Genomic DNA, 18,277 nt, shown 5'->3' with positions numbered 1-18,277 from the left:
GGCCTCTATCACTTCTTATTCTTTTTATTTTTCTACCGAATTGATTTTCAACTTCTTTTAAAAAATCTTGAAATTTTTCAAAAGCATCACTTTTATTTTTCAACAAATAAATAGTTGTATATTTTGAGAAATCATCAATAAAAGTGATAATATATCTATTTCCTCCACGAGTTAAAATTCCCTCAAATTCACATAAATCAGAGTGAATTAACTCAAGCAATTCGGTATTTCTTACAACATTTTTATGAGGCCTTTTGTAATCTTAGCTTGACTACAAGTTTCACATTTTTCAAATCTTTTGATAGTCTTGGAATTAATCCTAAACTACTCATGATTCCACATATCTACTATTATATACACAAAACGAGCATGCAAAAATTAATAGAGAAAGCATATAAAACTGAACTGGTAGATGCTTTATTATTCTCAACATTCAATTTAAACATTCCATCACAAGCATAACCCTTGCCCACAAATAATCCCTTTTTAGTGATTACATAATTATTAGATTCATAGTTTGCTTGAAGCCAGCCTGTAAAGTAAAAAACTTGACATCAAATTCTTCCTCATGACGGAGTGTAAAGAACATCTTTCAATGTTAGCACGCGTCCAGAAGTGAATTTCAATTCAACCTCCCACTCCAAGAACCTTGGTTTTCTAGAGTCACCAAGCATAATAGTTTTTTCTTCTTCAAAAGGAGTGTACAACTTGAACCAATTTTTGTCATAGCAGACGTGCCTATTAGCACCAGAATCTGCCCACCACCCTTCAACATATTGCACCATATTGATGTCTGTAATCATAGCCACTAAAGGCTCTTCGGTTACGTTAGCCTGCGGGACAGATTCACGTTTCCGAAATTTGCAAAATCGAGCAATATGCCCACTCTTGCCACAGACAAAAACAGATCTATTAAATTGATCTTGTGAAGGGTCCTTGGTTCTTATTGTAATTTTTATTCGGGTTCCCCTTCCTTGAGGTCTATTATTATTTTAAAGCTCTTTTTTTAGGCTTCAATTGATTATTTCTAGAAAATGATTTTTGGGCATATGATTATTGGCTGAAATAAGGTTTACCTTAGTGGTGGAATTACCATTGCTCTCTTGTGTCATGAGTGCATCTTGTCATCTAGCCCTCCTCCACACGGATGCGTGTGATCAAAGTCTCCAAGGATGTCTCCTTTTGTTTACCGCAAAGTCTTTTGGAACTCCTCCATGATTGTGGTAGTTTATCAATTATGCCAGCTACCACCAAATTGTCTCCAATCTTTATGCTTTCGGATCTCAATTCTGCAATGATCATTTGGAAGTCTTGTGCTTGATCCACCACCGATTTTCCATCCACCATTTGGTAACGGAAAAATCTGCTAGCAGCATACTTCTTTGCACCTGCCTCCTCGTATCATACTTGCTTTGTAAAGCTTTCCAAATTTCTTAGCAGAATTGTAAGTTGTATCATAATAATCATAGAAATGATCAGCAAGATAATTCAATAGATAAGAGCGACAATTATACTCATCTTTGTATACTTTTTTTTTTTTTTTTTTTTGAAAACCAAACTGAAACTTTTCATTCATAACAGCCAAGAAATATACACTGATGAAACAGAGTACCAGCTACAGAAAATAGAGCATAACAAAAGGGAAAACAGCAACAACTTAGACCACGACTTAGGCAAGCTTTAACTTGTTCCTTTAGCTCTAGCCATGTCTTCAATCCAATCAGGAAAAGTTGAAATCTAGACCTGCTCCTCATCAGTTTGTTTTGCAATTGTGTAAGTTCGTGTACTATTTTGTTGCCATCCCTACTGATATGTCTGACTCTTGCCTCCTTGAAACTAGGAAGATTTTGCAGACAACTACTCACAATATGGCCAATCACACTTCTCACTTCCTTAGCCTCAATAGCTTGAATTGTCTGCAACGAATCGCCTTCAAAAATTGTCCTTTCCAAGCCTAGATTTTTTGCTAGGATCATTCCTTGTTCCATAGCTATGGCTTTTGTTTCCTCCACAACCATTCGACTCGATAGAGGAAGACATTTTGCTGCTACCAACTTCCTTTCCCAATCTCTAATTATAACACCCACTCTAGAATGGCCTTCAACAGAGGGAATGACCCCATCCACATTTATTTTGAAGAAACCCACAGGTGGAAGTGTCCATGCTTTCTCGTTTCTCTGAGAACTATTTATATCCCAGCTCTTAGTCCCCTTGAACTCCTTTATCATTTGGATTGCTATCTCCCAAATGTGATCCTTAGAAACACCATTTCCTTCATGCACAATTTGGTTTCTATTATACCAAATCATCCAGGCAACACCAAAAAAGATCTTCATGTCCCTCTAAGTTCCCTTTTCTAACAAAAATAAGGCCAAATCCACTATCTCCCTGTTGCTTTCATTCAAACAGATTGGGCATTCATCCCATTTGCTCCACACTCTTTTAGCAGATTCACAGTAGATGATTGCATGCTCAGTTGACTCAGGTTCCCCACCACAAATAGGGCAAGTAGGATCCACTTGAATTCCCCTATTGCTCATATTCAGCATAGATAGGATGGCCTTCATGCATAGTCTCTAGGCAAAAACTCTCACTTTGGCTAGGATGTTTAAGTGCCACATCTTTTTCCAAAGTGGGGCACATACGTCTCCCGCTGAGGGTTTACCTCTTTCATGCTTCCCTACAATTTCCCTAGCAAAAAAATATGCACTTTTCACTATGAAGATTCCTTTTTTATTTCCCACCCATATTAATTGGTCCTCCTGTGGATAGTGAGGAATTGGGATGCTTAGAATTTTCTCCACTTCAAAGCCAAGGAAAATTCTGTCAAGAATGTCTTTTCTCTATCTTCTAATGTCTTGGTCAATTAATGATAATACCATAGGGAAGTCTCCAAAAATCTTTCCTTGGAGAAATGACTTTATAAGTTGTTGGTGTCGGTAACCATCTATCATCCCATATATGGATTATCTTCCCATTTCCCACTCTCCATCTTGTTCATTGTTGAAGAATCTCTATGCTCTTGTGAATGCTTCTCTAAGCATAAGATGGGTTGCTGCTTATGCTTGCATCTAAAATATCCCCATTTGGAAAATAACTTGCTTTGTACATGCACGCCATAAGCGATGTGGGATTTTCCAGCATCCTCCATCCCTGCTTAGCCAACATAGCCAAATTGAAAGCATAAAGATCACAGAACCCCATTCCGCCCTCTAACTTTGATTTGCACATTCTTGACCAGCTAACCCAAGCCATTTTTAATTCTTGATTCTTCTGCGCCCACCAAAAATTCCGCATCATCCCCTCAATATCTTCACACAGACCTTTAGGAAGTAAGAAACACCCCATTGTGTATGTGGGAACAGCCTGAGCAACAACTTTTATAAAATTTCTCTTCCTCAAATCGATAACAATTTCTCTTTCCAACCGGCCATCTTTTTCCCCACTCTCTCCCGGATTTCATTGAATACTTGTTTCTTTGATCTTTCAATCATCAAAGGTAGGCCTAAGTATTTTCCTGGTTGTACATTCTGCATTGAGCCCAGCACATCCTTCACCATTTCTCTTGTCTCTTCATTAGTGTTCTTACTAAAAAAGACCGATGATTTTTTTGTGTTTATTTTTTGGCCTGCTGCCTCCTCATATTCATGCAGGATTTCACAAAAGTTATCTGCTTTCTGGCTCCGTTGCCTTGCAATAAATCACACTATCATTGGCAAATAAGAGATGAGTTATTGTTGGGCTGCCCTTATAAATAGAAATGCCAGAAATCAACCTTCTCCTTTCTGCCTCCACAATCAAAGGTGTTAGCCCTTCGTTAGGACTCGGTGCTTTTGTTGGGTGCATTTTGTCGGATAGCTTGAATAACCTCCTCCTTCTAGAACTCTTTTGTTAAGTCTTCATTCATCTCCCTAGTAATTCTTCTCGATATCAAAACTGCTACTTTCATCGCTCTAGTTGGGAATGAGGTAGAGTATAGCTCTTTGAAGTAATTCACAGCAATGTTTGCTATGTTTGTTTTCTCTTCACACCAATTCCCTTCTCCATCCAGCAAGCCCCAGATTTCATTCTTCTTCCTTCTCTGAGATGCTTTGTAGTGAAAATATTTTGTGTTTCTGCCACCAAGGGTTAGCCATTGGACTCTGGATCTTTGATTCCACTTGATTTCTTCATCATCTAACATTTTATTTATTTCCTTCCTTAGTACATTAATTTCTTCTCCCTTACTTCCATCCCTGTCAGCCTGGATTAGAACTTACAGCTGCTTTCTCTTCTCCTTTATCATTCGAGCATCATGCTTAAGGTCTGAATTGTTCCATCTTGTTAATCCCTCCGCACAAACTCTCAGACCCTCGGCAAATTTGCTAGCTGTTTGAAAACTTGAATGATCTTTCCAAGCATCTTAAATTATCTCCTTGTATTTATCGTGTCTCACCCATGCTGCCTCAAAATGGAATCTCCTCTTTTCCCTCCCTTGGACATTTCTTTGGTTTGTTAGCACCAGAGCATAGTGATCTGAAGTTGAATCCGCTACATGGATGACCCTAGCATCTCTATATTAATCTTTCCAATCTGTTGTAGTCAGCACCCTATCAAGTTTTAATCGAATTCTTTCCCCAGCTAACCTTTGGTTACACCAAGTGAACTCTGGACCCTTATATCCAAGGTTTAGAAAACCACAAACATTAACTACTCTTCTAAAACCTTCCATCTACTGTTAGGGTCTCTCTGGGCCTCCCTATTTCTCTAAGCTTGATAAAATTTCGTTAAAATCCCCCATACAGACACATGGCATCTGAAATTAAGCATTTAGAAAATGTAGTAGCTCCTAAGTCTCCTTCCTCCAATTTGTATCTAGGTTGCCGTAGAAACCCGTAATTCTCCATTTAAAACCAGATGTAGGATCAGTCACAACTGCATCTATATGATACCTAGTACAACTTTTAAGCTCCACATTTAGATCCTTTCCCCATAACATGGCTATTCCACCACTTCTTCCCTTGCTAGGAACTATAACTCCATTTAATAAGCCTACCTTCACCATTATTCTCCTCATTCTACTTATTCCAACTTTTGTCTCCATAAAAAATACCAGTTTGGGGCACCATCGTTGCACCAGCTCGCATAACGCTTGAATTAACTGGGGATTCCCTAGCCCCTGGCGGTTCCAACTTAAGGTATTCATGGCTCCCGGCGGTGCTGCTTTGTAGACACCGCCAATAGATCAAAGGGAATTGAGTTACTACCACACAACTTTTTCTGCCTTCTTGCATCAACCTCTTCCTCATCTGCCCAGAGAGTTCTCTTTACACCCACCATATTGCTAGCTACATCCCCTCCCATTTCATTTTCTTTATTTTGACCACGGGCTAGCTTCTTCAGTTTACCTTTCTTTTTCTGAGCTTTATTTTCCTCATCTTTATTTTCCTTCTCTATACTGAGCCCAATATCCATTTTAACTGGGCTAGTGACTTCATGGAGCTCCATATTTTTTGCTTCTTCACGGCCCATGTGTATTATTTCACTTACCTCACTTTCACATTCTACTGTTGATATAGAGTTATGGGCCGGCCCCATATTTTGGTTTTTTTCTTTTCCCTTTTCACTGTGGATATTTTCGCCTTTTTTCCTTGCTTCTATCCCATCAGTTCTGATATTTTGAATTTGAAATTGAAATTGACGTACCTCTTGCGTGGCGTGCTCACCTTCCTCTGACATCATTGAGACAAGACTTCCACTTTTTGCATTTCCAAGCTTTTCCTCGGATTGTGCACCGCCAAGGGAAGTGGAGTACCCACTGTCTTCTACCCTAAACTGCATCTTTTCTTTCATTGTCGTATCATCAGCTTGCTAGTTAGGAGGACTCCTTCTTTGTTCTTCTTTTGTCAATCGGCCTTGGCTTCCACCTTGAGCCCTTAACCATTCACCATATTGCAGAGCTTGATTTGATTGGCCACTTTTCTTGCAATGTCTCTCATCATGCCCCATTACTCCACATCTGAAGCAGAAAACCGGCAACCTTTCATACGGGAATTGTATGCAAAAACTCTTCCCCTTTGGGCTAGCAACCTTACCACACCTTCTTAGGGGTTTTTCCAATGGAAGATTCACCTTTATTCTCATGAACTTTGCTTGCTCTGACATCCATGCTCTTGTATCCACTGTCATAAAAATCCGCAAATTGCTGCCTATCTCCTTTCCTATCTTCTCTGTCATCATATCAAAGGGCAAACCCCAAATTTGTACCCAAAAGGGAGAGTGGGTAAAAGAGATATTACTTGCCATCATTCCCCTTTCCCATCTTTTGAGCAACAAAAGATTATTTTCAAAGTTCCATGGCCCATTTATTTCAACCCACCTAAGCTGATATTCATTGGCAAACTTGAATTGAAGGATATCATTTCCCACTTCCACAATCTTCAGATCCTAGCCAATTTTCCAATCAATCCTTAAAATGTTCTTTAGAGCACGCAAGTTTTGCTTTCTGTCCGACAAAAGCTTTCCCATCAGGCTTTGAGAGCACTCCTCTATTACATGTGCTTTTCCTTCTTCCGAAACTGAGATCGGCAACTCTTCTTCTTCCGTTAGCTGCATGTTCTTCAAAACATCTGTCAGCTCTTGCTCATGATTTTGACCCTTACCGTTAGATTTGGAGCCTTTTAATGAATTTGAGGCCACCTAATCAGAACAAAAAGCTCCAAATTAGGGCCTTAGAGATCATTCCTATAGAGGAAAGGAAGAGGACACTTGAGAAAATGAAAGAATACTCGAGAGAGGAAGCACTCCTACGTGGGAGAGAGAAAAGTTCCACCATAGAAGCTTCTATCAAGAATCATCTCCAGCAAAAATAAATTCCTTCATTCATTTCTAAGCAACCAACAAAGGCATTATATGGGCTTAAATCAAACCAAAAATTACCCACAAAAGTTGTTGACTCAACTAATTTGGAATTGATACTTTTTTCTCTCTCTGATTAATTAAATCTATGATTATATTCACTGTTAATGCATGAAGACATGGTGTTAGTGAGTATAATAATTTTCTGTGAACGTTTGTGTTGCTTTTGTTTGTTGTGGTGTCCTGCTTTTTTTGGCACTTGGTAGATTGGGGTCTAGTGGGCAGGATAGTGGGGCACAGCTTTGCTGTGTTTAGCAGCAAACAATGTTCCAACTATTGTGGGAAGCAATAAAAAGAGCCAATGCTGATTTTTAAATAATGGTTTAATAAGGAATGTGAATTTTATGGGGAAATTGTTAACAGTGAATATATGTTTAAATTAAACATTTGATTGCTGTTATTAGATTTTGACCCAGCTAATTTGTTATGGCTTTTTAATTCATGATGATGGTGATGATGTTGTTACCTATTATAATTTATCATGGACTACGTCGAATACTGTAGTCTCTAGGAACAAACCCGGCCAGCATTCTTCTCAGATCAGTAATGAGTTTCAACAAATTTGAAGTTTGAATTTTTTTTTGGCGGGTATTTTTTGGTTTGATTTAAGTTTTAGATGCTATAACTTTGTTGGTTGCGTAGAAATGGATGAAGGAATTTTTTTTGCTGGAGATGATTCTTGACAAAAGTTTCTATGGTGGTGGTAATGTTCATAATTTTTACAAAACTGTCACTTTTTGATATTTTTTTTTCTTATTTTATTTTATTTTATTTATAAATATTTGGAGAGGAGAGAGACATAAAAGAGAGCAAAATATATATTTAGCCTCATTTTTAACAGAGGTGAATAATAGAACCTTACCTAAATTAACTTCAGGTAGATAAAGTGTCCAATTTCAAATATCATGTAGACAACTTAAATTTCAGTCAAACTACATGTAGGTAAGTTATAATTAATCCAAAATAATATAAACAACATAATAAAATAATATATTTAACACAATAACAAAAAATCACAACCATCCATATATTAAAATACTTTTTTTTTTTTTTAACACTTTACTTTAAAATATTATTTTTTATTTTGAGTTTTGAGCTACAGTAGCTTGCTACTCGAAGTTAAATTTTTTAAATTTAACTGCTTTGCTGTAGCCACAATTTTGGAGAATTGGTTGCTAAATTGACAAAAAATGTCAATTTAGCAACCTCGCTGGGATACTCTTATCTTGTCTTCTTGACAGCCTTGTATAAAGTCCGGCTGGTAGTTCCATACCGGTCATTTGGATCAAGTAAGAAGTAACCTATGGAAAGAAAATATTTTGGTGGCCCGGGAAAAAAAATACCCGTACCTCACCAGTTTTCTTTCCATCAATCTTCCTAACCAAATACCTCAATAAATTTCTTTCCTTCTCCATTTTCTCTTTAATTTTTCATCCTCTCTAAAGTCCATCCAACCAAATCTAGCCTTAGCGCCTTATCCGTATTTTGTAGCTGTTGCAGTATATAATCTACAGGTATGTAACAGAAAAGAGAAGCAATAGTGGTACGTACAAGACAAAGTATGGAACAAAACATAATTAACTGCAATATACTTTTCATCGGAGCTTTTGCTTCATAAGACTTTTCTTGCCATTAACTGCAGTAGGGAGAAAGTTTAAGATTGAATTTTTAATCATGAAATAATTTTTAAACGAGTCATGTGAATTGGGTTGACAGAGATAGCCGGTTTAAATGAAACTTTGTGGCGCCGCAACTATTATACCCAGCGTCACCACCATTTATGGCCATTGTGAGCTACCTAAGAACCTGCTACATGGGAAATCAAAGACAGCCTTGGAAGTTTCTCACATATCCCAATTTTTTTTGAAGGAAGTGTTTGCTCTCTCCATTGTTTGAATTTCTGCACTTTCCTAGTCTAGGATTTTGAAAATTTGGGAATTTCTTCAAATCATGCATTTTTAAGGTTCAATTTACACTTTTAATTCATGGGTTATGTTCCAAGTTTCGTCTACGTTGTTTCTAGATGATGTTTGTGGGATGAATTTCATGCATTTTGGCTCTCATGTATACCCATTCTTGTTTATGCACACCAAGTGTTTGCTAAAATGACAAATTCCTAATAGGTCCAGTTTTTAAGTGTTTTTCGTTGTTATTATCTCAAACTTCTAATTTGAATTAGGATGAATATTGTCTAGGAATCAAGTTTTGACTTTGATTATCATGCATTCCTCTTGTACATCTAGGCATTATAGGACTTGTCCCGTGATTTTTTATTTTATCTATTGAGCGTTCCGTTCCGTTCATGACATATTGCTGGTCCCAAGGTGCATTATGGCAACACATTGCCTACCCAAGACCACTGCTACTCCCAGGTATGATGAGAGTCGATTCCAAGACCTTAATGCACCCCTTATGTATTTTAGAGTCTTTTCCAAATGTCACCTTCAATTGGAAGTGGCAGTAACCTTTACTGAGCTTAGGCACACTTGTATCCTCAAGTCTTTCAGTCCAGTGCTTTGTAGCTAGCTTAGCCCTCTAACATGGAATTATTGACCACAAAATTTTTTCAGATGCAATAGGAACCTAATTATCAAATTCTAACATTTTCTTTAGGGCACTAATCCGTAGGCTATTGAACACAAACCATCTTAGCTGTCTTAGTTTCATTGCAATTTTTTTTTCAGTCTTTTTCTTATGTTGTTTGTTGATCAGCGAATAATTTCCTGTACGCAGAGGTTTGCACAATTGTGCGTACAGACCTGTGTGTGGTCTGTTGTTTGTTTTGCAAACCTCTGCTTTATAGTTCCAAAAAAAAAACTTTCCATAGGAATTTTATTTATATTTTATAAACGAAACTTCTACCTCGACATCTATCTTTAAGGCCCTCATCCACCCGACAGTACATTAACCAATATAACAAAGATCATTATAAAACAGACCAAAAAAGGTATTTGACTACAACCAAAAGATCTGATGGCATACTGCAAATAGAGAGCAAAGACTAAGACAGACATAGTTGTTGTAAATCTTTAATGTTGGATTAACCTGTCCTATTAAACAGAGACGGGCAAGGTGGAACGAGCACTTCACAACACCCTCAAGCATCTGCGTAACACTATTCATGGTAGGTCTAAGAGATGGGTCTTCTTGAATTCACCAAATGGCGACCATCACATACCTCTCCAGCTTCTCTTTGTCATCCAATTCATCCACCTTATATTCAACTAGAGCATCTAATGCTCGTTCCTATAGCAGTCATATGCCCAATCAGTCAAAATTGCCTTTTCTTCCTCAATTGTCTCCATATCTATGCCTCTATGGCAGCAAATTATCTCTAGTAGCATGACACCGTAGCTATAAATATCGACTTTGGGTGTGATTGGTATGTTCCTAAACCATTTGGGTGCAACATACCCTTTCGTTCCTCTGATGTTAGTATGAGTTTTTCTTTGGTTCAATCTCAAAAGTTTTGCCAATCCAAAGTTAGAAATTCGCACATTGTAATAGTTGTCAAGAAGTATGTTTTGAGGCTTTATATCACAATGGATAATTTGGTTGCTGCACTCTTCATGTAAGTACCAGAGTCCTCTCGCAACCGCAACTGCAATTTGGATTCTTTGATTCCAACTAGGTTTCAAGTCTCCAAAAAGAAAGCTTGACAAAGTGCCGTTGCTCAAGAACTCATATACCAGTAATTGGTGTAGTCCCTCATCACAAAATCCAAGTAGACAAACAAGATTCTTCTGATGTGTTTGACCGATCACATTCACTTCAGTCTTGAACTCTCTCTCATAATCTTGAAATGAACTATTTAATTTCTTGACTGCCACTAGGACACTAGAGCCCATTTCTATAGCTCCTTTGTAAACAACACCAAAAGTTCCCTTACCCAATTCTTCCTTGAAACCATCTGTAGCTTCTACAAGTTCTTGGTAAGTAAAACATCTCAAATTCATCTCCACAGCACCAAAATTTCTCATAGGAGTTTTGAGCTTCTTATGGTAAATAGAGAAAACACCCACACAAATTGCAACAATGAATATAATGTTAACAAACACACAGCTCGCGAGAAGCACTGACCACATGAGGATCAAATTGTCCTGATTCTTCTTTTTTTCAAGAACTGGCAAACGATGATCCGGAAGTGTGATTGAGTTATTTTTTCTTATTTTCATCGAAGCCTTTGAGCCCATAATGCTTTTGTCCACTCTCCCATTAGAGAGAGGTAGTTTCTTTTTGTAACAGCTACCATCCTCTTTAAAACGGCAACAAGACACATACAATCTTCCATGCAAGACATGCTGCATTGATCTTCAGTGTAAGGCTTCAAGAGTGCATAGTTTTCTGAGTTTATCCATTGTATATTGGTTATCACTTCAAAATAATAAAGATCATTTCTGGGACTTAGCTTGGCTTCCTCACAGCCTTGAATGAAGTCTGGTTTGCAGCTGCCATACGGGTCCTTTGGATCGAGTAAGGAGTATCCCTTGGGGCATGTACAGATCGGCCTCTTATCAGATCCAAGGTTACATATACTATTAAAACCACAAGTGCCACTATCTAGTAATGCAGAATTGTCCATACAAATATTATCTGGCACGGTCCAAATCGGAGTCCAGCTTCCATTGGCATTGGAATTCTTTGGGTAAGAATATAGCGTGAAAACTCCATCAAAGTTGAGAGTGTCTCTAAAATAGAAATCAGCAGATGACTCTAGCTTTTCTTGTAGAGGAAGTGTTTGGTTGTTATCTCTCAGAATGTATATATAGCCTGACTGGTTAAAGACTAGTTGTTTGCCAGGATTCGATGGTACAGAATCACTTATACTAGTACCACTTGTATAATAAGGTCCACTAGGATTATCCGTGGGCAAGTTTATGGCATTGAGCACAAGATTACCTTCAGGAATCAAACGTAGCTGGAACCTTTCTTTGGAAAAGTTTGTCTCTGATTGTCGAGAAGAAAGCTTCCCTCCAATATCCATATTTTGTGAAGGCAACAACGTATCTGAGGGACTCTTGAAGCTCTCCCATAGCTTATTAAAGTTTCTATCTTGAAGCACAAAGTTGCCTGTGTTGTTCATAACACCATTGGCTACAGTACCAAAAATGCTATCAGATCACCATAACTCATCCTCTTGAGGACCAGTAAGTACTAGCCCATGGTAAGCAGTTAGCTCCACTTTTGATCCCCTAGGTGCAGGGTTATCTAGTCTTGCATACCAAACTATGGTTTTATCTGGTACTTTGGCAAATCAATTGGAAAGCAGGAAGAGATCTGTCTGGTTGAGTGGGTGAAATCCAAAGGCAAAATCATCTGAAAGTGATAACCATGGAGCGCTGTTGTCAGTGGCTGTGAGAGAGCTTCCAATGGCAACATTTCCATTTTGAGCAATAGAGAAAATTGGTAACAGAATTAGTAAGAAAAGAAGGTGAGGCAGAACAAAATCCATGACTGTCAGAGTGAAATGGGTTCAATCAACAAGAATACATGGACCTGACGGGTTTAATTTAATAGCCCATGACGACAGGGAAAGGAAAATGCTCTATTAAGAATTTTGCTAAAAAATTGTAATGAAGGTGATGAGGATTTAAACAAACTAATGCCGCGTAGCATTTTTCATACATGAATGCTTAAATTGTTTGTTTTGTTTTTGTCTTTATAAATTTATTTGTTAGTGACACAATGTTTTATAAATTTTATGTAGTTAATTTATAATATGATCCGTCAATCATTAAGTCTAGAGACTAATTACTTTTTACAACAACTACGTGGGATAGTAAGTTACTTTTTTAATTAAGGGAAAACAAGGCCTATTTCAATTCCCCCACATTTTTTTTGGGGCATCTGCAAATGGTGGTGATTTTTTTTTTTTTTTTTAAGATTTATTATTGATTCTATGGTTTTCTCACTTAATAACTCATTTAGCACAAAAAATTAAGAAAATTGAATGGGACATATGACATAAAATTAAACTTCAATTTAAGATCTAATTAAATTTTATCTCAGTTTATATGATTTGATGAGACTTAAAACTTTTGGTAATAGAGTTTATCTGAAGTAGAGATTTAAATTTCATGGAATTTAGGTGATTGATTTTTATGTAGAGTAAATTATTGGAAATAGAGTTTAATTTGTGGTAAACTATCTTAATAATTAATTAGTGTAGACACTTGTCACAAAATGAAGATAGCCTTAATAAAGAATTATATGTAAATAAAATTAAAAAAAAAATCAATAATATAATTTAATTGAAGTTTTAATTTTGTAAAGGAGTTTTTAACTCTTTGGTTGTAATGCTGCATAAAATTAAATGTAAATTTAGTACATGGATATGGTGATTATATGAGAATAAGAGTTAAACTTTTAAGAATTATCTGTTATTAGAACAGTAAACTCGAGATGGAGAGGGATATTGCATGCGTGTTTGCTGCATGCATGGGTTGATGAAGAAAATTTGGGTATACGTGTGAGGAATTTTAGATAGGATTAAGCCTAGTCGTGTATGCATGTTTTAAGAACTTTTTTTTTTTTTTGGTGGGATTCATTTTTAGAATTTGCTACGTTTTAGAATTAAGCCTAGCCGTATCTGCATGATTTAACTCGAATTTATAGTCCCTATTATTTTATAAATGCCCTTGTTTTCTCCTTGATTGATGATAGCTGCCTTTGTTGATTTTTCAAATTAGATGTTACAGTTTCTGATATTTTATATAAAGTATTCTCGTTGATTCAACTTTACAACAAAGTTGTAGGAAATTATTGTTCGTGACTGACTAGTAAGTGGCTGCGATTCAGGAAAAGAAATGGTACCATGCTAGGGCTAGGTTCCTTCATTGAATCATTGATGGAAAAAAATTAGGTACTTTCGAAGCAGTGCTCCAGGCTCAGACCAAAAGGGTGGGTCTCCTATGTGGTCACTAGCTCGTTAGAAAAGTCTAGTCTAGCTTCTTTTTGGGTTAGTATGCTTTGGTTTAGAATTGGCCTTTTGTGATTGTAAAAGTCCGAATAGCGTTCTCTAAAAACTATTGCATCGCACAACCTAATCTCAATCCCTGAAATGACAAGTCAGTGGGCGCAAAGATAAAGCAACATTGTTTTACAATGGAAAGCGAAGTGGCGTGCTTGGTCATTAATTGGATACAATTATTTAAGTTTTCTGTTTGCACGTACTTGTACATCAAATTAAATTTGCATTTCACATTAATTATAAATTTGAAGTTTGCCTGTTGGTGTGGTTTGCATCGCAACTAAATGACTTTAAACACAGGAAGCTTAACTTAGACAGGAAAGAAATTATAAATCACAGGAGGGTACCTTTATTTATCACCTTGGGTAAGCTAACTGTTTTTGTTGGAATTTCGAATTTCTGGGAGAGAGGGTGTACAAACAGTTGAAAGTGACATTAAAAGAAAAAAAAATTATAACCCTATGCAACATTTGCACAAGTTATTTTATGTTGATATACCCATAAAATTAACAACTATTGTCAACTAAGTTCTCCATAATTACTTATATATAGTTCAGATCGACTTAATATACCTCCATTTTTTCTTCATTGCAAAAGAATAGATAATTAACTGGACTTACTGAAACTAAAAAAGTTTGCTTTGTAGCTTATACCTTAGCTCACTTGCATCAAGTTACTGACGATTTAAGATGCAATTGATTGGACATAATTATCAAAATCTAATATGTTCTTCGGGTATCTCTACCCGCATAACCAATATACCCTAATAACGAATAGGCTATTTTGTAAAATTAATGTGCTTCAGATTTTGTTGTTTTCCTTGAGTTTTTAATTTTAAGTTGACCGAAAATGTTTTACTCTTTTACCAATATTTTACAACAAAACAAATGCCTAAAATTAATGAAAATATTTTACTTCAAAACAAGGATTAATCTGTCTCAATATCATCGCAAGCTTGTTTTTATTTTTCTTCCCTCTTTTTCATCTTTTTTTCTTTTTCTTTTATTTATTTATTTATTTTCTTGTATTTGATAAACTAATAACTTCCTGTAAGCACAAACACAAAAGAAATAGAATATAACGGAGAGCAAAATCACAACCACGCGGGACAAGAAGCAAGAAACTCAGAAACAAAAAACAGAACACAGTTTATCAAACCTCTTATTTGTAGGTGAAAACAAACTTCATAGGAATTAGTGGCACTATATTCATTAATAAACTTCTTCATATCTGAAAAACTATGGAAACATATCTAATATCTTCTGCAGATAAACAACTTGGAGCACATGAACCAATATAACAAAGATCATTATGGCAACAGACCAAAAACAAACTTAACTACAAACAAAAGATATAAGATGGCATATTGCAAAAGAGAGTAAATACTAAGAAATAATTACTGTCCTACTAAAAGGACACGGGCAAGGTGGAACAAGCACTTCCACAACATCCTCAAGCATTTGTGTTACCCTCCTCATGGTAGGTCTGAGAGATGGATCTTCTTGAATGCACCAAATGGCAATCATGACATACTCCTCCAGCTTCTCTCTGTCATTCAAGACCTCCACATCATGTTCAACCAGAGCATCTAATACTCCTTCCCTATAGCAGTCATAAGCCCAATCAGTCAAAATTGCTTTTTCTTCCTCAATTGTCTCCACATCTACGCTTCTTCGGCAGCAAATTATCTCTAGTAGCATGACACCAAAGCTGTAAACATCTACTTTGGCAGTGATTGGCATATTCCTAAACCATTCAGGTGCAACATACCCTTTTGTTCCTCTGATGGCAGTACGAGTATGGCTTTGGTCCATCATCAAAAGCTTTGCCAATCCAAAGTCAGCTATTCGAGCATTGTATAAGTCGTCAAGAAGTATGTTTTGAGGCTTTATATCACAATGAATAATCTGGGTGCTGCACTCGTCATGTAAGTACAAGATTCCTCTCGCAATCCCGACAGCAATACTGATTCTTTGCTTCCAACTGGGTTTCAAGTCTCCAAAAAGAAAACTTGCCAAAGTGCCATTACTCAAGAACTCATATACCAGTAATCGTTGTTGTCCATCGTCACAAAATCCAAATAAACGAACCAGATTTTTGTGATGTGTTTGACCAATCACATTCACCTCAGTCTTGAACTCTCTCTCATTTTCTTGAAACAAACTATGTAACTTCTTGACTGCGACAGGAACTCTAGAACTCATGTCTATTGCTCCTTTGTAAACAACACCAAAAGCTCCCTTTCCCAATTCTTCCTTGAACCCATCTGTAGCTTCTACAAGTTCTTGGTAAGTAAAACGTCGCATATTTGTCTCCACAGAATTAACATTGCTCATAGTCATAGGTCTTTTGAGCTTCTTATGGTAAATGAAGAAAACACCTACACAAATTGCAATAATTAATATAATATTAACAAACAAAGAGCCACCGAGAAGCACTGACCCCACGAGGATCAAATTGTCCTGATTCTTCTTCCTTGATTCTGGATTAAATGGAAAGTTAGGACCCTGCTGAGGTGGGAGGGAACTACTGTTTCTGATTTTGATAAAAGCCTTCCCACCATCAAGGGTGTTGTCCACTCTACCATTAGAGAGAGGTAGCTTCTTCTTCCAACAACTATCACCTAATCTGAAAATGGCAACAGCACACATACAATCTTCCATGCAAGACTGTTTGCATTGATCTTCAGTATAAGGCTTGAGGAACGCGTAGTCTGCGTTTGGCCAATCTGTTTTTATTAGCACTTCAAAATAATACAGATCTTTTCCAGGACTTAGCTTGTCTTCTTGACAGCCTAGTAGGAAGTCTGGCTGGCAGCTGCTATACTGGTCATTTGGATCAAGTAAGGAGTAACCCCTGGGGCAATCACACTTCGGCCTTTGATCTACTTTAAGGGTGCAGATACTGTTATATCCACAAGTGCTACTGCCTGCGTTTGAAACAGTAGCCTGACAAATATTATCTGGTATAGACCAAAGCGCAGTCCAGCTTCCACTGGTATTGGAAGTCTTTGGGCGAGAATATTGGGTGAAAACTCCATCAAAGTTGAGAGTGGCTCTAAAATAGAAATCAGAAGTTGATCCTAGCTTTACCTGGCTTAGAGGAAATGTTTGGTTGTTCTCTCTCTGAATGTAAATGTAGCCTGAATTGTTGAACACCAGTCGTTCACCAGGACTCGAGGTACCAGAATCATCAGCAGTTCCACTTTTATAATAAGGGTCATTAGGATTATCCGTGGGCAAGTTTATGGAATTGAGCACAAGATCCCCATCATCCTGCAACTTTAGGAGAAATCTCCCCTTGGAAAAGTTGGTCTCTGATTGACGAGAATTAAGCACCACCCCAGCTGATCTTTCCACAATTTGTGAAGGCAACAATGTATCTGTGGGTTTGTTGAAGCTCTCCCATAAGTTATTAGAGTTGCTATCTTGAAGTACAAAGTTGCCTGTGTTGCTCATAACGCCATAGGATACAGTACCAACAATTGTACTAGATCTCCATAACTCATCCCCTTGAGGACCAGTAAGGACAAGCCCTTTGACAGCATCTAGCTCCACTTTTGATCCCCTTGGTACAGGGGTAGCACCATCAATGATAATGTTCTGATCATCTCTAGCATACCAAACTACGGTTTTGTCTGGTATTCTGTCAAACCAAATAGATAGAAGGAAGAGATCTTTCTGGTTGTTGAGTGGGCGAAACCCAAAGGCAAAATCACCAGAAGGTGATAGCCACGAAGTGGTGTTGTCTGTGGCTGTGAGAGACTTGCCAACAGTAACATTACCATTATTTTGTGCAATAGAAGAAATTGGTAGCAGGAATAGTAAGAAAACGTGAAGGTGAGGAAGAACAAATACCATGATGACTGTCAGAGTGAATTGGGTTCATACAACAAAAAAATAAATGGACTTGAATAAAATTGCCTAGCTGTGATGAAAAGATAATCTACTATTGTTCATCCCCACACACACACACACACACACAAAAAACTAGTACTGGTCAACGTCAAGCAAACGACTTTGATTTGTTAGGTTCAACCGTCCTTCCTTACCTGAAATACGCTAGGACCACGAAAAAATTTGTGGTCCTTGCATTGTTCTTATTTTCTAACAGGAATTAAGATGATTCCTTTACATATTATTGGAATTATTTTTTGAACACGACTTTTCCGGTGTATCAGATGACACGTGTAACAGCTGGAACGCACTAAGGCTGTGTTTGTTTCGTGTAAAACATTCTCCGGAAAATACATATTTTTCGGAAATGCTATTTTCTGGAAAATGAAAATATTTTTAAGTATTTGGTTGAATTATGAAAATTGTTGTTGAAAATATTTTCATGTGTTTGGATGTATTCTAAAAATGCTATTTTCCGGAAAAATTTTCACATTATTACAAAAAATTTCAACAT

At 37.0% G+C, this 18,277-nt stretch overlaps 1 protein-coding gene and 1 pseudogene across 1 annotated transcript; both read right to left on the bottom strand.

The window, feature by feature from the left end:
- Positions 1 to 9,852: 9,852 nt before the first annotated feature.
- Positions 9,853 to 12,503, bottom strand: LOC112017677 (G-type lectin S-receptor-like serine/threonine-protein kinase RLK1; annotated as a pseudogene).
- A 2,547-nt stretch (positions 12,504 to 15,050) lies between these two features.
- On the bottom strand, positions 15,051 to 17,935 carry LOC112017686 (G-type lectin S-receptor-like serine/threonine-protein kinase RLK1). The gene has a single exon (XM_024050138.2). The coding sequence runs from the start codon at positions 17,725 to 17,727 to the stop codon at positions 15,253 to 15,255; it is 2,475 nt and encodes an 824-aa protein (XP_023905906.1). The 5' UTR covers positions 17,728 to 17,935; the 3' UTR covers positions 15,051 to 15,252.
- Between the last annotated feature and the right edge of the window lie 342 nt (positions 17,936 to 18,277).

This window comes from Quercus suber, unplaced genomic scaffold (assembly GCF_002906115.3).
Source record: "Quercus suber isolate HL8 unplaced genomic scaffold, Cork oak 2.0 scaffold_219, whole genome shotgun sequence".
Classification (NCBI taxonomy): domain Eukaryota; kingdom Viridiplantae; phylum Streptophyta; class Magnoliopsida; order Fagales; family Fagaceae; genus Quercus; species Quercus suber.
Note: the sequence above shows the minus strand (reverse complement) of the source record. Positions and strands in the feature narration are given on the sequence as shown.